The sequence below is a fragment of the Melospiza melodia genome, chromosome 5 (genome assembly GCF_035770615.1).
Source record: "Melospiza melodia melodia isolate bMelMel2 chromosome 5, bMelMel2.pri, whole genome shotgun sequence".
NCBI classification, from domain to species: domain Eukaryota; kingdom Metazoa; phylum Chordata; class Aves; order Passeriformes; family Passerellidae; genus Melospiza; species Melospiza melodia.
In genome coordinates this window covers 33,083,938-33,107,311 of record NC_086198.1, presented here as the reverse complement: position 1 = coordinate 33,107,311, position 23,374 = coordinate 33,083,938, and the positions used below count along the sequence as shown (strand labels likewise).

Here is a 23,374-nt window from a genome sequence, read left to right as displayed (position 1 = left end):
AGCATTCCTTTTTTCTTTTCTATTACTATAGGATGGAGGACGAGGCAGTACTGGATAGAGGGGCTTCCTTCCTTAAACATGTATGTGATGAAGAAGAAGTGGAAGGTAAGAGACTTGGACTGCTGGGGAGGAAGGGTGCCTTTGCTTTGGTGTTTGTATGTAGGAGGGCAGAGACCCGGGGTGCCTTTGGTTTGCCCAGTACTTCATCCTAAAATTGACTGAAACACGGGTAGGCTTGGTCAGGGTGGAGGTGACTTTTTAGAGAAATCCTCAGTTCCATTTGGGGAGCGAACATTGCTGTGTGCTGCTGGCACACGCTTCCTCTTCCCCCAAAGTACTGGTTGCTGTGCCCTGCATAATGGCTGGGAAGCACCAGAGCTGTTTGCTTTGCTTTCCTCTGTGAATAGAACTATTTGGCAGTGCTTGCCTATCAGCACTGCAGTTGTGAGCTTGGAAATGTGGAGGCAGCTGGAGAAGCCAAGTGGGAAATCCAGCAGAATTTGTACCAAGTGTCAGGGTGCTCTTAAGGCAGGAAGTGAGCATTTGCCTGGGTTATTTTTTATGCTTGGGAGGCATAAAGAGAATGATTTTCCCTTGAAGGAGAACTTTTTAACAGAGATAACAATTTCCTCACTTTATAGGGAAAGAGTAGACTCCCTTGGACGTGTTTTTGCTTTTTCTCTAACTAAAAATGTTGTGAAATCCCAAAGGTAAAAAGAATTTAAAGGAGTTTATTTCAAGTTTCTTCCTGGAAAATGATGAAGCTGATAGGACTGAGTTAATGGCAGCAAATTCTCTTTTTCTCATTTTCTGAGGATTTATTGTCTGTTGTCTTGATGAACTAGTAAGGGGGAAGGAGGAGAACAGGATAGGATAGGACTTAACCTAGAAAGGAGAGGATTTCACCTTGCAGAACTATCCTTCCCCTCCTGATTTCAGGGTTTTCTTTTATTCTAACTTCTTTATTTGCAAACAAATGCCTGTGGCTTTTCAATTGAAAATGTGTTGAAAGGTGTAGAGTTACAGCCATGTCATTGTCACCAGTAATGGACAGGAAAGGATCCAGCAGTAGGAGAGGAAATAGTCTCTATAAAGAGGAGTTAGAGCACTTCCAGCAAACCAAGCCAGTTGTTTCCACCAAAAAGCCTGTGTTTTCTTCCTGTCTGGAATGAAGTAATCTGTGCTCAGCCACTATAAATCATTGTATTGGGTTTAATGAGGCTGTTTGCTGTCTGCAGGGTCAGGTTTGTATTAGCCTTTTGCTTGTGGAATAATTGACACTTTGGCACAGCGGAAACATTTGAGGAGGGAGAGAGAGGATATTTTTTAATGTTTTACTGTCTTGAATGTTGCTACGTGTTGTTTTGAGGCGCGAGGGCCACGTGTGATGTTCCAGGAGTAAAATACAAGTGGTGGTTGGTGATGAGCGCAGGAGGGTCCTTCTGACTGTCTGCAGGGGATGTGGTTACCGCCTGAAGTAGTATTTGTGGCTGTGGTGTGTTCATATCCTTTGTTGCAATGTGGATATCCTCATTTGGTTTAGCTGGACTAACAGACCAGCTGGGGGAATGAGGAGCGGAGGTGAAACAAGCGCTTCTAATTGTACTCGACAGGGAGCTGGAGCTGCTGGGCTGAGCCTCCGCAGAGCCCTGGGGCTGTGCAGCCAGCTCATTCCCTCGGGGGTGCTGAAGGCAGCCCGTGATTCCTGCCAGGCTCCTGGGAGCAGCCTAGCTAAATTTCCCAAGGATGCAAGGCTGAGGCATCTGTCAGGGTCACAGGGCACGTGTGGTGCATGGGTGGGTCAGCCAGGGAGCCACTGCTCAGCCGCTCTGCTCTGTGCTGAGTGGGACAGCCTGGAATTCTTGGCGTGCCTGGCAATCTGGGGCACTGCAGAAGTGCCTGTAGGCATTAAAGGCTTTGGCACTTTGGAGAGATCTTATTTGTCTCCATGTTTCCAGCCTCACTGTTTCTGCAGTTCTCTGTGTGTCCTCGGCTACATCTGTCTCTCTGCAGAGATCCATGTGTGTATCCAATGTGCACCCTGGGTGAAGTCATGGTCTGCATGTGTGGGATCAGCTGACACTCACAGAGTAGTTGTGGTTGGAACTGATCTCCAATTCCAGCCCCTTGCCATGGGCAGGGACACCTTCTACTTGGTTGGTCCAAGGCCTGTCTAACAGTTCCAGGAATGGGGCAGCCACAGCTTTTCTAGGCACCCTGTGCCAGGGCCTCCCCACCCTCACAGGGAAGAATTTCCTCCCAGTATCTAATCTAATCTCACCCTGCCTTCTGTTAGTGTAAGATCCAGTGGAAGGGCGAAGATATCAGACTGCAGACCTTTGGCTGGCACTTGGTGCAGATGTTTTAAGTCCTTGTTAGATTCCTGCACTTACAGTGGGGTGTTTTAAGGAAGGAGAGTGTCTGTCAAGAGACTTAATTTCACTGAAAGTGAGCAGAGAGGAGATTGTTTCTTTTCCTTCCATGAGGGGAAGGGGAGCTGTAACCTTTATCAGAAGAGACAGGGCAGCAGGAGTTAGCAGGAGAGAATGGAAAGACTCTCCAGCAGATCATTAAAATATGCCTTGGAACCAGGCTGCTTTTGCTGTTTTTAAGTTGCTTTGAGTTCAAAGAGGCGAAGACAGAATTTTGAAGGTGTCGCTTTGAGCATCCCTCTTTGGTGTGTTCCTTGGGAAAAGAGAGGAGCATGGCTCACTTTGTCAGTGATGCCCACAGGTTATGTCTGTGGGATGGAGATAGCAACTCCAACCTCATCACCCACCAATTTGATTATGTAGTGGTGCGGGGGAGAGGGAAGGACTTGGCTTTTTAAGGAGGGATAAAAAAGGGCATTTCTACTTGGGAAGCCATTGAGACATTTTCAGGGTGAGAAAATTGTCCCTTGTGCCCTCACTGAGTAAATGTAGTGTTAACAGAAACTGTTCATACCTGACAGAACTATGTCCCTTGGGCCTGCTTCCAGGGAGTGTTTAGTCCGTCCCTCAGGTGGCACCTCACCCTGGTCCTACACTGGAATGTGTTGCTGTGATATCAGGTGTTGACATTTGGAAATTACTCCCACTTCAGCTCCTCCCTGCTGCCTGGATCCATGAGAGGGCTTGGAGGTGGATTCAGTGCATGTTAGGAGGAGTTGCTTGGCTAGAAGTGCCCAGAAACGTGACCTGGCGAGCCAGGGGATTTGCCTGGGTCTAGGGCAGAGTATGAAGGAAAGCAAGTACCAGTTGGCTTTGCTGGGGGAAATCAGGAAGAGGCACTGCCCTGAGCCATGAGAGAGGACCCTTCCCATTCATTTAGAGCACTGCACGTTCCTTTCCTTGAAGGTAACACTGCTGTGCTGCTGTAATGCCCCTGTGAGGAGTGCTGGTATGTGTGACATAAACACATTACTTAATAACTGATTTTGCAAGAGGGGAAAAGTAAAGCCCCACCTTATCCTGCGAGATAAGGTATTCTTGGCTCTCTGAGTGGAACTTCCCCTGGGCTTGCTGCCACCCTGGCTCTGTGGTGGGGTGGAGGATGCTGGATTTGAAGTCTGATGACTCCACTGCAAAGCCTGAGGAGCACCCCAGCTCCACGTGTTAGGAAATGGGGAGCAGCATACCTGTCCTGCCTTCAAATGATAGCAAAGTAAAGGCTTCCATAGCACCTCTCAGCACTGCTATGGGAGTGAATTCAGGAAAATATGCTGTTAGGGGAAACTTTTCCTGGGTCCTGTTATGGTTGTGTCATTTACTGTTGTGCTCTGCAGAGTGGCTAACCCAGGGATTTTGTAACAATGTTCCATAACTGCTTGTTCCATTTTAGCACTTTCCTCCTCCTTGCTTTCTATTCTCGACCCGGTTGTGTCATTGCATTTTGCTGGTAGAAAGCTGTGTGATGCCATAAGCCCAAGATTAGTCCTTGGTGGTTGGATCAATGAGGAGAGAGGCTAAAAGGGCAGAGCTAACTGTGAACATCTTTACCTGTATTAACAACAGGCTGACAGTGGGAGAAATGAGCTGTATTTGCCCATATACATGCATTTCTTTTTCTCCTCTCATCCCTGCCCTCTGTTTCTGATCCGTGACTGTAGGCAGACCCTCCTTCCTTTTCAGAAGTAACCAGATGACCTGTTTCATATCAAAGTCTTTAATTGCTTCTGAAAGAAATGTGATTAAAAAATTAATCAGGTAAAATCTGATCACAGAATGTGCTCATTAATGTTCTTTGGTACCCTTAATTTATATGTAGAAGCAAACCAGGCTGTGTTTTGCTTCAGTAAAACTGAACTGGGCTTTACTCCTGCAAAAGCCAAACTCAGAGGACTCAGGCAGTGCCTTTCTGCTCTCTTTGCAACCAGCATCTGGCACAATTTCCCTGTGAGGATGGTGAGGCCCTGGCACAGGTTGCCATGAGAAACTGTGGCTGCCCCATCCCTGGAAGTGTCCAAGGCCAGGTTGGATGGGGCCTGGAGCAACCTGGGATAGTGGAAGGTGTCCTTGCACATGGCAGGGGCTGGAACTAGATGAGATTTAAGGTCCCTTCTGCCCCTGACCATTCTGTGATTCTATGAACTTGGGAATGGCAGGTGGAGTTTGGAACGCAGGGCTGCTCCACACAATTAAGTAAAAACAAGAAAGGTGGTTTAAATCTTCCCAGCTTTGAAACACCCTGATGAAAGATTTCAGGTCTTCATATTCTTTCCTTTCCAGCTTTAATTCCCCATGGAATCTCACTTTTCAGGAGAGTGCTTACTCTTGGCAGCATCCAGCAGGTCATTGCATGGAATATTGTTCTGGTCATGTCGCTGTCCCTGCTCTGCTGTCAGCAATCAGCATTAGCTCTGAGGGTGCTGGGTAGGCTGAGGAGGTTTTTGATGGCCACCCTCTCCATGCTTAGTGAGAAAAGCTGCAGTCTGGGTTCAGAGGCTGGTAAATGACTTGATGTAAGGCAGCAATAAGCTGGCTGTGCCAGCACGAGAAGTGGAGAAAGCATTCTAAAAGCAGCTGAGTCAATAGCTGGCATGGTCTGCCCATGGTTAGGGAAAGGTGGTGGTTGCTCTGCAGTGGTGGTAAGTTTTGTGCCAGCATGTGCTGAGCACGAGGTGAAGGAGTGGGTTTCCATACTATTCTGGCAGTGACTCGTTTTTCCCATCTCCAGTCAGTTTAGAATCACAGAATCATTGAACTTGGAACAGAGCTTTAAGATCATCAAGTCCAACTGATTGGAAACTATCATCAGTTCTCTGACCTGGCAGTGAAACTAGTTTTGTTGGGGCCCATGCCAGCTAGAAAGGTGGCCCTCACATGGCACCTTGCAGCCTTGGATGGGAGCAACTGCTCTCATTTCAGTCAGGATTCAAGTCTAGGCTTGTTTGACTGTCTGCTCTCATCTTCCTCTGCCCAACAGCTCTTTTTTAAGGTACAATAACACTGGATATAACAGTTCAGCATGGAGATGGCAAATCAGATACAGCCTCTGCTCATTTGCCAGATGTGAGTCTCAGATATGCTTGTGAGCCTTTCTCGATTTTTCCAGGACATTTAAAATGAAAAGGTAACCTAAAACATGTTGGTCATGTTGCCTGGGCTGGGGCTAGGTAACATCAGGAGTGTTGTTCCCTCTCCCACCTGTGCTTCTCATACCAGAACTGCCAAAGCTGGGCTTAACCTGGAAACTAGTGCTGGGGCTGTAGCTTGCTGGTTTGAGCATCCTCCCAGCCTTCCTGGAGGCCTGTCCTCTCCTTTCCTTCTGGTGATGTTCCTGCTCTGGTAGCAGAACACCAGACTGAAAGAGAGACTGAGAAGGGGCACAGGGAGCTCCTGCAGTGCCTGAAGGAAACGTGTGCTGCTGGGAAGGTGTGGGGTGCCTCTGTGTGGGCACCTCTGTGTGAGCCCTGTTCTGTTTGCAGCAAGGCCTTCCATCAGACACCTGTTCCAATTAAACTGCAGCCTTGGAATCGAGGGTCAGTTGCAGAGGGCTGGTTTGAGGCTTTTGCCAGAGAATGGAGGCAGCTTGGGATGCCTTAGTCATCATACCACAGCTCTTACTTCTGTTGGAGCGGGGTCTGAATCCTGCCTCTACCTGTGAGCCTGAGAGTGTCGAGTACAGCTTGGTACTCAATTCATTCAGTCTTGGTAATTAATGAGATGGAAATAGGAAAAGATTTTCAGCCAAGATCAATTCTCTTGAGTGGTCATTTGGAGCATTTTGGAAGGGAACATGATTTTAAAGGATTCCAGAAAATCCAAAGGTACTGTGCTTCCCAAGAGCTAAATCTGACAGTCCGGCACAGATCCCCTTCTCTGCCCTTTTCCTCGGAGCCCTCTGTTCTTCAAGTTTTCTTCAACTCTTCTTTCCATTGAAGTCAAGTAGTTCTGGCCAGATTAGATCAGATCACAGCAGGACAGGTTCAGTGGCTTTTATAACCTCTCACAGCTCCAAAGAAGAGAGAAAGAAAAGCAGCTTACAGGGCTGTGGGTAAGAGTCTCGCAGTGGCTTATGTAAAGCTCAGGGAGAATACCCCCACCACATGTTCTTTGTTCTGGCTGAACAATGCCCACCCCTTTGTTCATCGCCACCCCCCCCCCCCCCCCCCCGAATGACTTTGTTCCATCTGCACAAGCAGGGTTTCCAGGATCTTCAGGAAGAAAATGGAAGACCTAATTTTATTTTATTTTCCTGTTTAGATATTTTTTACTTGAATTTATGTGAGCTTTATCTTTTAGAGCCATCCTGTTGCTCAGATCTAACTCATCTTTGCTGGAGTGGCGTCTGAATCTTGTTAGGAATCTGGCAGGTCCAGTCTGGGTCATGGATCATCTGTTTGGAACAGAGAAGTGCAAGCTTTAGGCAAATGGCTAGGTAGACTTCCCTTCTGTCTAACTATAGCTTTGTTACATGCTAATGCTTTAAATCCTTTTTGAAGATACTGAAGTGCTAGAAGCCTGGTGTTACAGAAAAAGAGAAAAAGGTCTCCAATTTTCCCCGCTGTGTTCCCCTGCACAGCTCATTCCCTCCCCTCATAGGCATTTCAGTCAAGGACTACTGGTTAAGAGATGAAAGGGCAGTAATGCAAATATATGAAATGATCTTTGCACAAGTTCCCTCTTTGGTTAAGGAACTGCCTGTTCCTTGCTGATGGTGATCCTCGCTTGAATCTAAGCCATGAATTTGGGGTTCTTCTGTTGGAGCTGGTAGACTGGAAGAGATCCCTGATGTTTCTAATCTTGTTATGTCTTCTTTCCTTTTTCTGTGGCATAGTAGCTCAGGATTGTCTCTCATGAAGCCTCTGTTTTATGTTTTGCCCTTTTCTGTCTCTCCCTCATGGCAGGCTCATCTCCTGATGGCATTTATCAGGAGACATTTATCACAGGTCTGTGAACCTGCAGCTCAGCCTTATGGTTGTTGTTCCCATCGCTTGATGGATTCATGCTGACCCTTCTCCTTGGCAAACTGCCACAACACAGAAGAATTGGTTAATTGCATACTACTGTTCTTTATAGGAGATGGGATTTGGATTTGATCTGTCTCCAACTAGTGCATTCAGTTTTGTTCAGATTTCCACAAAGTGCTCAGTGAATCCTTCTGCATTTTCCCTGACTGGTGGATTTTTCTTGCATGGAAAATTGGTCACTGGAATACCAGCATGTTTTGAAAACCCTGTGGGGACTGGTGGGTGAGCCTGGGGGAACTGTGCTTGGGCAGCCTGTCTAGAGGTTTGGTTTTCCCTGGAGACTCAGTGTCTCTGTCCATGTGCATGAATGGGAATAGGACATGGCTCTTGCACAGTGCTGGGGGAGGTCCTTGTGTTCCCTGTTTCTGCCAAGGTGTGAACAGCTCTCCAGCGTGGGGTGTCCTGCTGGCTGTGCATCCCATCCTGGGAGCGCAGAGCAGCTTGTGGCCTGGAAGGTGCAGCTGGGTGGGGTGCAGGTGCTGCCCCTCTGCTGCTGCCAGCACCTATAAAGCCCTCTACAGCCAGGTAGAGCTAAGGGCACCCAGCACGTGACGGCCTGGCCTTTTGTTCTTATTTCTTGAGCTGATTTGAAACTAAGCAGGGCTTAGTTTGGGACCTCGTTAGCGCTACTTTTAGTATCTCCCCTTTAAAATGGATCATCCCCCTGATTTATTTGTCCTTCTGAGCTGTGGGCTTTTTTTTGTATTGTTAATTTTCTTTGATTCTCACACAAAATGAGAAGCACCTTTTGCACGAACCCCAGGTTGGAAAAGCAGCTGCTCTAAAGCACACTGACCTGGCTGTGATCCTGGCCATGTCCTGGCTGGTGCCAGCTCTCTCTGTGGGCTTGGCTGTGTGCTGGCACCTCCTTGGGCACAAAACTGTGCCATCTTCTGCTGACGAAGCATGTGGCCCCTCTGGTGTGACTGCAGAGCAGATCTCTAGATGTTACATGTGGGGGGGGGCGGCACCTCGGGCTTTCCATTCCATCTGGGAATAAGACTGATGGCTGGGCTGTGAAAATGGGCTGAAAAGGTCCCACCTTTCATGGAATCACAGAGTGGTTTGGGTTGGAAGAGACCTTCAAGGTCATCTCATTCCAACCCCATGCCATAAGCCTCTAAGTGACATGGCTGGGGCATCCTGAGCAGAGTCCATTTTTCAGGTGGCCCAAAATATCTGGCCAGAGTTGGTGGGGAAGATTTTGGCTTTGTGGCCATCAGTAACCACATGGGCCTGTTGCAGTCTGATCAGGTTTAATGTGACTCTCCCTGTTCTTTGCAAAGGAGTCTTTAAAGGGATAAACGAGTGCTGGGAGAAAACTGCTAACGCTCAGCTTATTTTCAGTCCTTTATACTTCTTTTAATATTAGATTTTGATCTTGTTTTCTTCTAAGGTGCCAGTGTGAGATTCTTTATGGGCTGGTCTTACCACGCTCTGAGTCTCAAGAATCCAGTCATGTGGAAAGGATTCCTTCTGAGATGCAGCAGGCAGACTTTGTCCTTTGATTCCATAACTTTCAGCTCCTGTCTCCAAGTGACTGAGTTTTGGTTTTGCTGAGCAAAAACCATTCCCTAGTACCCTTTTAAAAAAAGAGCTAGTGCTTAAAAATGGAGAGGATCATAATCAAGTGGTGTCTCAGAATGGTTGTGGTTGGAAGGGGCCTTCCACCCCTCTGCCATGGGCAGGGACACTTCCCATTAGACCGGAGTGCTCCAAGCCCCATCCAAGCTGGCCTTGATGATGATGATGAGCAGATATTCCTGCAGGCAGGGAGGGAGTACTGCATTTCACAGAACCTCAGCCGGGTGATACACAAGGGGGTTTTCATCAGTAGAGCTGATTCAGGGAGTCTCCCATGCCCAAACTCCATCTGGATGCTCAGTCGTGAACTTATTCAGTAGCTCTTAGTAAAGCAAAAGATGCTGTTTTAACTGAGTTTTTCCAGGGGAACCTCCCTGATGATGACTGCTTTTTGTTTTGTTAATAATCAGATGAAATGATTTTGTTGTGAGCTTGGGGCACAGTAAACATTCTCTGTGGTCACAAAAGTCAAAGACTTCAGCTACAGTCCGTGTAAGTCCAAAGAGACCCAGCCCACTGTCACTGAGAAGAGAGCAGGTGCCGCTGGGACCTGCAGCTCTGCATGTGCCTGGTACAGGTGGGGTGTGAGTGTTGTGACACAGACACTGGTGTAACACAGCAGTGCACACAGAGGGTGTGGGTGTCCTGGGGAGGGCCAGGAGGAGCTGTGCTGGGTGTGCAAGAGGGCAGGGTTGGGTTACCTGAAGTTTAGCACTCCGTGCTTCCCGTCCTCCCCAGCTGCAGGATCCTTGCAGTGCCTGTGTGTCACGTTGTGTTTTCAGGCACTGGTTCTCATGGGAAAGGCTGGCTTCCCCCGGTGAGTCGGAAATCTCCCAGGAGCCCAGAGCATTGAGAGTATGTGTCAATTGTTTCCTCCCAGGCGCTTTGAGAAGGGAGCCTTGGAGATTATCTCAGCATTTGGAACAATATAAACAGATGCCAAACACTTCAAGTACATGGAGAAGGAAAATGTTTTGGTTGGCCACCCTGAACGGTTGGGGGGTGGGGGCACAGCAAGGAACATTAAATAAGTGTCTGCCTTCAGACTAGAGGAAAGCAGCAAAGTAATGCAGATGTTTGCCTGCGTATATACAAGTGAGTTTCATATTACCAAAATCTGTGCTGTGCACACGTGGTCCAAAGATTAAAGAGATTGTCCAGTTCTGTTGGCAGCATATTAAAGTATTAAGACTGCAGGCTCACTATGATGTGTTTCTATTATCGAGCTGACCACAGAATTCAAGTGATTCAAAGGGGAATGTTGTTTAATACAGATGCCTTTTGCATCAGGCTTTTGGATGGAGTTTTGGGTGTGAGAATCCCTTGGGAAGGGCTACCACTGCCCTGTCTGTCTGGGGTCACCCCCACCCTCCAACTCCTGCTTGTGCTCAGATAAGATCTCCCCTTCCCTGTCCCTGTACTCAGACCATCTGCCACGTTAAAGCTGATGTTTCCAGTTGCTGGAAGAGCTTTCTGGGTTTCCTTTGGCACGCAAGAGCTAAACTGGATCTTCACGTGTCTGTCTGGGAGGTCTTGCTGCAGATGTCTCTGTGGCTCTGCCCTTTCCCTCTGCACTGTGATCCCATTCCTTGGAGATGGCCATTCTGACAAGAGGCAGCAGACACAGGACCCTGTTATGTCACTATTTCACTGCCTGAGTTTGAACCCTGCTCAGCTCCAGAATCCTCTCTCTCTCATCTCTGGAAGTGTCCAAGGCCAGGCTGGATGGGGCTTGGAGCAAGCTGGTGTAGTGGAAGGTGTCCCTGCGCATGGCAGGGGCTGGAACAAGATGAGCAAACATGCAAAATAAAGGCCTCACAGCTGGTCTCAGGAGTGTGTGGAATTTGAAATGGCAAATCAGGGTTGTTTTTCATTGGCAAATCAGTTAGTTACAGAAATTGAGTATTTTGTGCCTGAATTTTCAGTTGTTCAGTTGCCAAGACTGGATTTATCATAAAGAGGAATTAGAGACACATGTTCAGTTTGTGGGTCATTGATTCAGATGAATTTGTTTACTCAGTCTGTTCATCTGAAACTCTCCATTCGGCCACTCTGGGATTGAAATGGGGAAATCAAACTTGGTCCCAAGTACAGAATCCAGCTCTCATTTCTCAGGAGTTACTTTTGTAAGAGCTGCTTTTACAGCTTGCAGTGAGATGTCTCAATGATCTGGGCAGAGAAGACAACATCTGAGTGCTTTCTGTAAGCACAGGATATTCATCCCGAGCTGGCAGAAGTGCAGAAAGCCCTGAAAAGAAAACATTTCTATCAGACACAAATAGACACAACCATTAGCAAATGTAGTTGAAGTGCTTTGGTTTGAAATCCCAGTCTCAGTGCAAGGGCATCCTTGGGATTTACAGCCAACATATGAGATTTGGCACTTCTTCTGTTACTTGTTAATTTTTATTTTAGAAAGTGTCAAGTAGGAGTTTATAGGAGCTTGTGTAAGTAGTCCTTCCTCCTCTGCTGTGTTATAACAACACCCTAATGGTACTTAGAGCATGGACCTCTATAGTGGCACCTGTGTAAGGTACCTAATGGTACTTTAGCACTTGTTATACAGTGGACTGCACAGTCAAGTGATGTAGATTTTGTTGGTCTAAGCTCTTCAATTAAACTGAATCACTTGGCATGAGGTAGTTGTTAAGTTCAGCCAGTGTATTTGGTAAAACAAATGGAAAAATTAGTGTAGAATGTGTTTGAAAAGCACTCTGTTCAATATTACAGAATGAGTATGATGGCCTTCTGTGGGGTTTATTTTTGTATTTAAATGAGTCACAAGGACAACAGTTATCAGAGTCTGCACTGGCATGTGCTCTCAGAAATGATAGGATAAAAATACTTCTCCAAACGGTAGCTACAGAGCTCCAAGCTCACATCTGGAGACAAGAAAAACAGGACTAATTAACGTTAGGCCAGCTAACAGAGATATCTCACTTGCCTTCTGGAGTGAAACAGGGATAGGACAAAGAGTAATGAGTTTAGACCAAAAGAGGGGAAGTTTAGGTTAGACATATGGAAGAAATCCTTCCTGTGAGGGTGGTGAGGCCCTGGCACAGGCTGCCCAGAGAAACTGTGGCTGCCCCATCCCTAAAAGTGTCCAAGGCCAGGTTGGATGAGGCCTGGGGCAACCTGGGCTAGTGGAAGGTGTCCCTGCCCATGGCAGGGTTTTGGAATGAGGTGAGCTTCAAGGTCCCTTCCAACCCAAACCATTGTGGGATTGACAGAAATGCAGTGTGAACTGTGCTGGCCCGTGGTGCCCAGACTGCACAGAGCTGAAGTTAATGTTGGTGTGCTTGTGTTCCCCAGGTCACCACACCATTTACATCGGGGTCCATGTGCCGAAGAGCTACCGGCGGAGGAGGCGTCACAGAAGAAGAGCTGGGCACAAAGAAAAGAAAGAAAAGGAGAAAATCTCGGAGAACTACTCGGACAAATCAGACGTAGAAAACACTGACGAGACAAGCAGCAGCATCCTTAAACCACTCAGTGAGTACTGCTTCCACTTGTCAGTCCTTACAATGTTCTGTTCTCTAGGGGGTCTGCTCACGGAGGATGGAACTCGAGCCACAAAAACAATGATCTCACGTTGCAGGGTTGGAGTGGTCTTACCCAGCTGCTGTGCTTGGAAAAGGCACAGCCCAGAGCAGACATTTCATCCCTCTGTATCACCTGAGTTGGCCCCTGAGGGATGCCAGGCAGGAACAGGCTGAATGTTTGAAAAGCAATTTGACACTGTGTGTAAAGAGATAGCAAGCAAGGGCAAAGACTGAGCAGTGCCTAGGTGGATCTATTGCAGCTTCTGCCCTGGCTCTGGGACGTGCACATGCTCTGGAATTCCAGCACCCCCCCATGGTTTCAGCCTCGTGTATCACTAACTTGCAGTGCTAACAGCTTCTTTCCCTTTGGTAATTAACCAGTTTTAGGTTTTGAAAACAAAATGGAGACTCAAGTGGAGCTTTGCTGTATGTTTGAATATCTTTAGAGATTGAATGTCTAAATATTGACAGGCAGGTGAGATCTGTTTTGGATCCCCTGTGCCTCTATTCCCACCAGAATTGTTATGCAGAGGACAGTGACCTTTAGCTGGTGCCATCATTGTGCAGAGTCACAGGGTTGCATTCCCCTTGCTGTATTCTCTGTTGGCCACAAACTTGTCCTGAAATCTGGGAGATGGCTGCTTTGGTAGGAGCAGGGGGGAGATGGGAAGGCTGATGGGGTTGTGTATAGCAGGCCGGGCCAGGATGTGATATAGCTTAGAATATTCAGGCTAATTCCAGATGGCTGGAGCTTCATTTCTAAGTGGAAAAATGCTTCCTGTGTGAGAGATCCATACAACTGCATCTTGGATTGAAGAAATACATTCATTTCTCATTTTGAAGTCACGTTGCTAGGTAGTTGCTGTAGATAGAGACAGTAACATGGGGCAGGCAGATCAGTCATGTCTTTAGCCTGGTTACCATCTTCAGAGAACAGCATCTAGAAAGGAAGGCAAGTCACAGATTCCATTTGCTCTTCCCAGCTCTTGTTCCCTGGTTGTCCCAAAGAAAGTTTTTTGTCAGTGCTCAGATACCAGGAGTTGGTTTAACACCAAAAGACATAATTACTTCAAGAACTCAAATGTTTTAAACTTTAAACATAAAATGTTTATTTTTACACCTCTGTTCTTTAGCATGCAGGTTACCAGGCCTGTAGAAATTTCTTTTTTGCTTCTGAATGTATCATATCCTAGGGGAATTGTTTCCATGGGCTAAGTGTGCCTGTGTTTGAAAACCTATTTCTTCCATCAGATTTTCATGTCCCATCAGGTTTTCATTTTGCCCATCATTGTGTCTGTGACATTTGAGGAGGGGTTTGTGGTGTTTTTTCTCTTCTGTTTTTTCTATGCAGGTGTAAGTGCAGATAAGAACATATTACTGCAAGTAAGAAAATGCAGTCTTCCCATCACTTTCCATCTGCAGTTCTCCCATAGGCTCTTCCACCCTGACCTCTTTGCACTGCAGATTTTTGGAGTGGAATTGCATAAATATTCCAGGTGTCCCATGCAGTAGCATTCATACCCCATCCCTGTGCCCTTTTCTCCGTTGTTCAGCAGCTCAGGTATCTGGATACTTTTCCAGGTCCTTGCAGGGACCTGCTGTTTCATGCTGGTGGCCAGATCTTTTTACGAGCTGGCTCAGTTATCTTGGAGCTCTGTAAAGGAGAGGAGTAGTTCAGATTACTGTCTTGAATTACAAGTTACCTCATATCCCTGGGCTTTTTCCTCCTCTGAAACTCCTGTCTTCAGAGCTGACCTGAATTTTGTGTTTCACACCCTTTCTTTTGCTTTCTGAGATGCCTTTCTTTTCTCCCCACCAGCTGTGTCACACAAGTGTGTCTGACAGAAGCCCATTTCTCTCTGGGCAGCATGTACCAGTTCAGGCTGGTGTCCAGTGCTGGCAGTCCTGGCAAGAAACCTCAGTTACAACCCTGGGGTTTTAATCTTCATCCCATAATAGGCATTGATTGAGGGATGGGTGGCTCAAATTCAGTTTCAAAAGAATTTTAGAAACTAAGAGCTGGGGAATATTGCAGAGCAATTTTAATGGAATTGGAAGAAAGCTGATATGAGCTGTACTACGTATATGTAAGGCAGTCAGTAGAGAGTGTGGACTATCAGATGCTGAAATAGGTGTGAGGGCTGTGTGGTTTAAAACAAGCAAAATCTGGTCTGACATGAAGAAATCTCAAGCACTGTGAGTTTTGGTCCAACATATCTCATTTTAAGAAATCCTTAATTTATACAAAGAGCTCCTTCTCTTTGTTGATTTTGCAGTTATCACCTTGGCCAGTATTAGACACTTGTCAGTTCAGCTTGGGTATACAACTGGTGATTTAGTGTCTCTTCTAATACAAGGACAAGTATATAGAGCTTGATTTACAAAATCTTTATTAATGTAGTTGTTAAAATAATCTGTAGAAGTTCAGGGAACAACTTTATTGTCCTATATATTGAGACCTTTGTTTTTCCTGAGTAGAAAGCTTAAGCCAGTTGTGATTTGGTACATCACTTGGAATTCTTGATCTCTCCCTAAGGACCATGAGCCTAAGCTTCAATATCTTACCTGAAAATGATTTCTCAGCTTCTTGGATGAAAACTCTGCAATTAGACTTAGACCAAGTCTGGGTTTGACTCACTGGGTCAAGCTGCTCGCAGCAGCTGAACCTGACAGAACATGTCCATTGGTACCAGCAAGAGAATAAACAGGTCCAGAAATGTAAATCTTCCCTAGGAAAGTTTTGTTCCAGTCCCAAACCAGTCTATCTGTGCCTCTGTGTTTGGGAATTGGTGCAGTCTGGAAATGTCAGCCCTTTATATTTTTTTTAACCTGTGTCCATCTGAGCCAAACTCTGGTAGTTCTAGACAACCTTCAGCTCTCCCATCTGGAGAGAGCTGGGCAGGTGGAACATGTATAGATCCGTTTTATCCTAGGGAAATGAGTGCTTGGGAACCATGCCTCCTTCACAAATCCAGACAGGGATATTCTGACAGACTGAGGAGGAGGCAGGAAGGCAATGTTCCCTCTGCAGAGCCCTTTCAGGACATTCCAGGCCTGCGGGGCTGTCTCTGCTCTCAGGGAACTTTGGCATTCACGCCCTGCTTCTCAGGCAGGACTGCAGACGATGACAAATCCTCTTCCAGGTGAAACATCCCAGCACCTCTGGTCTAAAAGCACCTCCTTTAACCCCCTAGCTTTGGTTTCCATTTAGGGCCAGTCAGGAGCAAAGGCTTTTTAGGCTCTGCCTCATGGATCAGCTGGTGCTTGTGTCAGCACAAAGAGGATGGTGCAGTTTGCTGCTACTTGCAAGGGATGACACAAGGGAGGAACAAGGAGGGCAGATGAAGTTTCTCTGAGTCCATTTCCCTCTTCCTCGTTCTGTACTACTGGTGTGCAGAGATTTTCCCATGAGGAAATGCATCTCCACTTGATCTGGGAAGGAGTTTTTTCTCATTGTCTGGTTGCCCTCCAAGTCCCTTTGGCTCACCTCCCTGGCCCAAACCCAGGTGCTGCAATACTTTACTGACTTTTTAAAACCCCTTGTGGTTCTGAGAAATTCTTACTTCCAAGGAGTAGAATTCTCTTAGTGCTTGCAGCCCTGAAGAGAGCAAAACCTGATTTTTGTCAGGTGTCAGAATGTTGCCATGTTGATAAATATAACTGCAGAATCTAAATTTTGGAATACCTAAAATCAGAAGTAAGAGGACCCATATAAAGAGAGAGTGGAAGGATGAATATGAGAGCTTTTTAAAGGTTTCTAGTTGGCTCAGAGAATTCCTCTTGCACCCAGCAGCAATAGTTCTTAAAGGTTTTAGTAAAAATCCTCTCGAGCCCTCAGATGTGGGTTTGGAGGAGCACTTCTCCTGTTTGCAGGGAGAAGGTGCTGTTGGAGGCTTGTGCTGCCATTCCACATGGAGTGCATCTCTCCCAGTGAAGGTGAGGTTTTGGCTGGATGGATCAGATTTGCACTGGAAGCAGGTAAATTCCTGGTCCTGCTTCCCATCTTGGAGTGCCTGCTTTGCTGGAAGAGTTTATTGTGGACAATGTCCCATTTCATAGGTGGCCCAAAGAAGTGATGGATTCCTCATCCCTGGAAGTGTTCAGGGCCAGGCTGGACAGGGCTTGGAGCAACTTGGGGTAGTAGAGGGTGTCCCTGCCCATGGCACGGGGTTGAATGAGCAGATCTTTAAGGTTCCTTAACCATTCTGTGATTCCCAGTGAGGAATGCCAGTCTGACTGGAAGGGTCCATTCATAAAAAGATCAAATTAATTCAACAAGGATATTTAGACATCTCTTTAGGAATGCTCAAGTTGGGTGTCTACTTTGAAAGTTCATTAAGGCAGATGCTATAAATAGCAGGAGAGAGCTACAGGATGGAAATAAATGAACCTACTTAGCAGAGCAGATGCAGCACAGTCAGGACTGTGCCAAGAGTTCTCTTTCTGTTCGTGTTACTGGATTTTTCAGCCATCCAATTTCTTTCCTGACTTTTCAAGACATGGGGTAGGATTTTCCAAAAGCTTTTAGCCTCAGCTCACCTCAGTGAGAGCACTGACAGTAGCTGACAAAAACCAGGTAGGATGGCCAAAGCTTCATTGTTTTTGTATTGGCATTTTGCATAGGGAAAGTGGTCAGGGAGAATTTGCTGTGAGTAGGAGGGAAATTTGCTGTGAGTAGGAAGGAATTTTGCTGGTTTGGTCTTTGAGAACTGCACGACAGGCTCTGGACTGGTCCCAGGTGCTGGGGTCAGTTGGAACAGGCCTTGTTCTGCCCCTCCAGTAGTGCTTGGGTCCACTGTAGTGCAAGTGCAGAGGTGAGTTAAGCACAGAGCTAATTACTGCTTGCCTTGCAGACTGCCCTCTGTGTAGCTGGGGCCCGCTGGGGCACTGGCAGGGTGCAGCTGGCAGTGTCCATGGGAAAGGCCATGGGAAGGTGCTTGGGGCAGGCAGGCTGGGGCAGGGCAGCTGAGGAGGTGCTGACACAGCCCTCGGTGCAGCCATTCCCACCCTGCCGAGGAGGGCTTGCGTAACACACAGCGACGCTGATCCTCGCACTGGTGGGATTGCTGCCTGCCCATCCTGCTTCCATGGTGGGCAGGGACCTGAGAGCCACATGCTCAGAGGGGTTTGGCCAGGAAGAGACCTCAAACCCACCTCCTGCGAGCCCCTGCCGTGAGCAGGGACACCTTCCACTAGCCAGGTTGCTCCAAGCCCTGTCCCACCTGGCCTTGGACCACTTCCAGGGATTGGGTGTCTGCAGTGTCCCTGGGCACCCTGTGCCAGGGCCTCCCCACCCTCACAGGCAAGAGTTTCTCCCTGGTATCTAATCTAACCCTGCCCTGTGGCGGTGTGAAGCCCTGAGGGTGCCGGTGGTGGCAGTTAGGACTTGTTGAGGTGTGGGAGTGACAGAGAAGAGGCTCATGCTGGAGGGGGTGCTTCAGCAGCAGCTAAACCTGGTTACCTTCACCACTTGCTTACTCCAGCTCTTTTTCTGGGGGAGGGTCAGGATGGCATTTTTCTTGTTCCTGTGGCCTCACTGCAAAGCCCCACCTCCCACTGAGGCACTTGGGCAGGATGAAGGGACATGCTGATATGAGGTTTGGTCTAGATGTGATCCATCACCCTAGGCAAAGGCTTTCCTTTTCTTCTTGGCAAGAGTACAGGCTTTCACTCGGACAGCTAATTTTAAAAAAATGCTCTTTTTGCAACAACCCTTGCCTAAACTTGTGAGTTTTTTTTCTTTTTTACTTTGATTTGTGCATGTGCCAGTCATATCAGGACTTGTTACAAGCACTTCTGTTTGTGTAAAACCCTTTGCACTTCCCTTACACTGACTGTCCATCTCCTTTAGGTAAATGCAGAACATAGAGCATGGAGCTTTCATTCCTTGCTCATGACAGCTTGGAAAGGAGGTCAAGTTTGGATTTTTTTATTTGCTTGCAAATTCCAGATTTCTGGTGGGCGTCCTAAAAGGTAGAGCTAAACTTCCTCCTGCCTTAGGTGTGTCCTGAGGCTCCCAACACAAAACCAGCAAGTAATCTTGTTGTTAAGACAAATGCTGAGTGTCTCAGGTACAGGGATTTATTCTTTTCCAGCCCAGAAAAGTCTGGGAGTTGGGATTTTTTTGAAGTTGTTTTTCAGAGTGAGGTAGGAGAGCAGAAGCAGTTGTCCCTGGATGAGTTATGTGCACTTACTGATTAAATCACTAAACCCATGGGCATGGCTCAGGTACCTGTAGAAAGCCTGTAGGCACACGGTTTGTGGAATTGGGAGTGGGGCTGCTGAGCCTCATCCCCAATGGGCTCCAGCTGTGAGCAGCAGGTGAACCTTGTTGAAGGTAACAGCCATGGAGTGTCCAGGGGCACTGACCAATCACCACAGGGAGCAGAGGGCACACCGGTGCAGTGCATGAACCATGAGGGATGTATAAGGTTGGGCTAAAGAACAAGATGGACCGATGCTTGCAGCCCTCTGATGTGGTGAGGTGTTGCTCTGTATGGGCTGAAGCTCTGTTAAGGGGTGGTGGCACTCCGTATTGTGGTAGTCTCAGCTGTGACGTATGCTGTGACAGAAGCCCTCATGTGCGGATGTGCTCGGAGGTGGCATGTGGCATCTGCGCTTCCCCTGCCACCAGCTGCCCTTTGGCTGCTCCTGGGACCTGCTCTTGGAGGTCTTCAGAGGGACAGCTATGTCAGGGGCCTCGTGGCGGTGAAAATGCATCTCACCCTAATGCAGCACTGTTCCCCGCGCTCTCTGTCTTTCTGTCCTTCCCCAGGCTCTGAAGTGCCACCAGATGCCCTTTGGAAGGGACTGTTCAGCCACATATACCAGCCCAGGCCTATGTTTGCCATTGTGCATGGTTCCTCAAAAGAAATCAGTAGTGCAGGCTGAAATTCCCTGGAATTCCAGCTTGACTTGTTCCTTGTGCACTGTGTCTCCAGTAGTGCTTGGGTCACTCAGTGTTTGTCAGTCCCCTCCAGCTGCAACCAGGCTGCTGGGTGCCTCAGGTGTCATGGAGATCTATCAGGAGTCTTGTATTCCTAGGATTTCAGTGTTCCTGGGCTGTGATGATGTCAGAGTGGTGCTGGGGAGTGAAAAGGAGTCTGCTGTCATGTGCCATGTGAAACTGTCCCAAGAGCCTGGACATGGAATATTGTGGCTGTAGAGGGGAGTATTTTTCCACCTGTGCAGAGAGCAGGATGAAATTGTTCAGGTCTGAATTCTTCAGGGATGTCTGGATGTGTCTGAAAGGAGCAGCCCCTGGGGGAGGAAGGGGGAATGAAATGGAGAAATGATAAAATGATAATGGGCTTTTGGTAAGGATTATTCCTGGGGGCAATGCGTTTAAAGGCACAGTGCCAGCTCTTCAGAGAGCTTTTAAAACCTGCCTCCACTCCTTCCATCTTTAAAAAACAGCCACATCAGTTGCCGTGACAGTGACACCAATGCAGACAGCAGGGCTGTTGAGCAATTCCACTTAGGTTGTTGTCAACTTGAAGTGATCAAGATCCACAGCTCTGAAGTGAAAAAATGAATTTGAATAAGAAGTACAAACACTTCTTGCTGCCCTTTTGGATCTCACACCCGAATGCTGCCGCCCTCTTGCCACACATCTAAGTCTCCTCTACAATTTCAAGAACTGATAGAAATAATTTTGGGGTGAGTCAAAGTTAAGATTCTTCTATAGCTGTAACCTGTTCTTGGGAGAGGAGTTAAATTCCTAAACCCCAGCTAGTTAATACTAAATTAATCGTGGCAAAGTTTGAGGTAAAATAGCAAGAGTTATATGAAAAATTGGGTCTGGGCAAAACAGAGGAATTGTCCTCTAAGGCAGCTTTAGTCTCAGAATCCTTTGGTTTTGGGGTAGGTCTATGTGACACAGTATTTTAATTTACTGGTCACTTCTGCCTCAATTAACTGCATGTTTTCTTAGATCTATGACTAAGCCTTCCTTAATTGAGAATGGTCTTCACTGTTTTTTTTCCTGACCAGGAAATTCTCTTAGAAATCTCCCTTGGCCCAAGGGGACACAATTAGTCATGTAGATGTAGAAGAAAATAATTCAATATAACCTTGACATGGTATTTTAAGCCACAGGGTGTGTAACTACTTGGTGGATTGAAAGTGGCTCTTCAGCTTCAGCTTGAAACTTCCTCTGTGTTTCAGCACAGATACCAGGAGAGATGCCTTTGGGAAGATTTTATGGGGTCTTTATTCCCACTTTATCAGGATAGGCTGTTTATGTTTTAGAGCAAAAGAGAGGCTGGTTCTTTTCCTAGTGTGGGGAAGACCTGCTTTAACTGGAGCTTGCTGTGTTAATCTTGTGTCTTGAACTGATGATAGCATGTGCCACTATAATTACTTAAGCCACCTTAATGCTTTCCCTAATTCTGTTCCCTGTGTTCACGTGAAACTGCTAAGGGGCAGAAAAGTCCAAGGAATTTACCATGTGGGAAAAAAAATCTCCTTTAGAAACATTTTGATTTGAAGCCAGAGCTGTTTCTCCAGCTGAGAAGGGCTGAGTTGGGGATGTGATGGTTGGCCCTGCAAAGCTGCCCTTTTTGGATTACACTCCATGCAAATCTGTTGGATAGTATGGGAACAAGCCATCCTAAAGCTCTGCATTTCTCTGAATATGTGAACAGGGGTTTATCTTTTACTGCCAGTATAACCAATACCTGGATTTTTGTCTCTGAACCCTCCTTTCTTTATGTTTTCAGTTGCCTCTTGTGAACCTCATTGAATTTCTCCTGTTGGTACCATTTCAGATGCTGATCCTTGGTCTAGCTGTTCTTGAAGGTGGTGTCTATTTTTTATTATTATTCTTTCACCAGTAAGTCACCCATCAGCAGAGCTGGGGTAGGTGTGCTGGTCACTTCTTGCTTCCGCCCTCAGAAAGGGGCAGGAGAGGCCTCAGAGGGTCAGGATGGGTAACAGGGGGGCTCTCAGTGCTTCCTGCAGCTTGGAACCAAGTCTCCTCTCATCCCAGGAGGGACAGAGAATTATGTCCATGACCTACTAACCTCCAGTTGGGATTGTGGCTTTGGGAAATGAGTGCACAGATGGCAGTGCTGGGATGGCAGCAGATGCTGATCTAATGAGTGGAGCCACTGAGGTTTCAGCAGATTGGTGGAGAGCAGTGCAGGGTGTCTGTGGGAGTGTAGGGCTGCTCCCTTCTCCCAGACACAATGACTTTCTGAGCCCTTCCCCTTTTCACTTGGCTCCCCCAGTTTATCTTCTTCTCCAGTTCGAGCTGGCACAATGACAATGCGGATGACTTTGATTGCACAGGGAAGCTGTTGGGGAATTAGATGATTAAGAAACATTTGGAGGGGGAACCAGAGATCTTGAGGCCAAAAACCTGCTGTACTCTAGTGCCAGCAGGCTAGAATGACCACAAGGGAGTGTTCAAAAAGAAAAATCAATCAGTTCATACAGATTACTGAGCTGATAGCAAAGGGCTCTCCCTGCTCCCCTATGGACATGGCTCCAGCATGGATTTTGTGTAAGAGTGAACCCTGAAATAAATACATTTGTCATGGTTCAGGAACACTAAACCTCAGTGTGCCCTTGCAAATGCTCTTGAGGCAAGGCCTGTGTTCAGGCTGTTCCTTCCAGGGACCCACTCTGGGGTTTCTCTTTCTGGGGAAATGATGGTAGTAATCTTGCTTTGAAGTTTGGAGCAGATGCTGTGTTGTGGATGTGTTTATGCCTTGAAGAAACAGCAACTTATGGAGAGGCATGAGGTGCCCTTCTATCTCTTCTGACTTCTATCTCTTTGACTTCCTGATGAGCCAAAATTGGCTCTTTTAGCTGTGAGTGAAGGACTGGCAGCCAAAGGGCCACCGTGAAAGGAAATGGAAATTGAGATTTCCATGTCAAAAACCTGAAGAGTAAACAAGATAGGGCAGAGAAGCCTCAGCTCTAGTACCTGATCATTTAAAATAATTTGCTTTTCTCTTTGTTAGTGTCAGCCATTTCCTAGAAAAATTGTGTGTTTGTTAAAACAAATCTGTGTGATATCTGAAACAAAATCCTTGAGAGCTGTGGGCTGTTCTGCTCAGCTTTGAATCCTGATCTGACATCTGTTCAAGCAGGGGAGAGTCTTTGCTTGGATTTATTTGCTGATTTCTTACCCACTGAGTGAACTTTAATGGTATTAAGCACATCAGAATTACGTGTAGGAAGAACTTGGTCATCTGCAAGCTAAAGAGGAAAGCAGATGTTAGCTGAGATGTAAGTGGTTTGCATAGATGTGTTTGTACTTGCATGGATGGATTTATGTCTCAGAAAAGGCAGAGCCCTTGTGGCGCCTTTTCCTTCTCTTTGGATACCCCTGGAAGGGCATTGTAGGCCTCAGCAGTTACATGGAAATAAAAGTATGCATAAATCAGCAGAGCCTTTCCTGCTCTTTGTAAGGAAGCCTAGGAATGGACTAGTCCCAGCCTGAATGTGGTACTGGGATGTGTTCAAGTCTTGCTTCCAAGTGGAGACCTTGATATTTAAATACAGTAATGGGAACTGAGTTCATCTGATGGAGCAGGGGTGTTTGGTTGAGCTCTGAGCTGAGGGTGTGTAATACCCTGGGAATTGCATGGCTGGCAGGAAAGGAGGGGTGTTCTGAGCATCCTGACTTGTGGAGACCTCCAGCAGTTCCCCTCTGTATTCCTGCTCTGAGGGCAGTTCTGCAACAGGCTTGGCCTTCAGGCTGTCATTAATAACCCAGCTCCTCTGTGTTGAAGTGATGCAGGAGATCAAATCCATGCTTTCCTTCCTTGGAACCAAATTTTCCTGC

At 47.0% G+C, this 23,374-nt stretch overlaps 1 protein-coding gene across 7 annotated transcripts in view; it reads left to right on the top strand.

Annotated features, from left to right (window-relative positions):
* Positions 1 to 23,374, top strand: part of SLC4A4 (solute carrier family 4 member 4) — a 147,759-nt gene that overhangs the window by 49,213 nt on the left and 75,172 nt on the right. For 6 of the 7 annotated variants that reach the window (XM_063156924.1, XM_063156923.1, XM_063156919.1 and 3 more), the window contains 2 exons: positions 32 to 105; positions 12,350 to 12,529. In XM_063156924.1, the coding sequence (XP_063012994.1) occupies positions 32 to 105; positions 12,350 to 12,529 (254 nt within the window). Of the gene's footprint in view, positions 1 to 31; positions 106 to 12,349; positions 12,530 to 23,374 lie in introns of those variants that run through there. The other variant, XM_063156926.1, reaches the window with a different exon arrangement.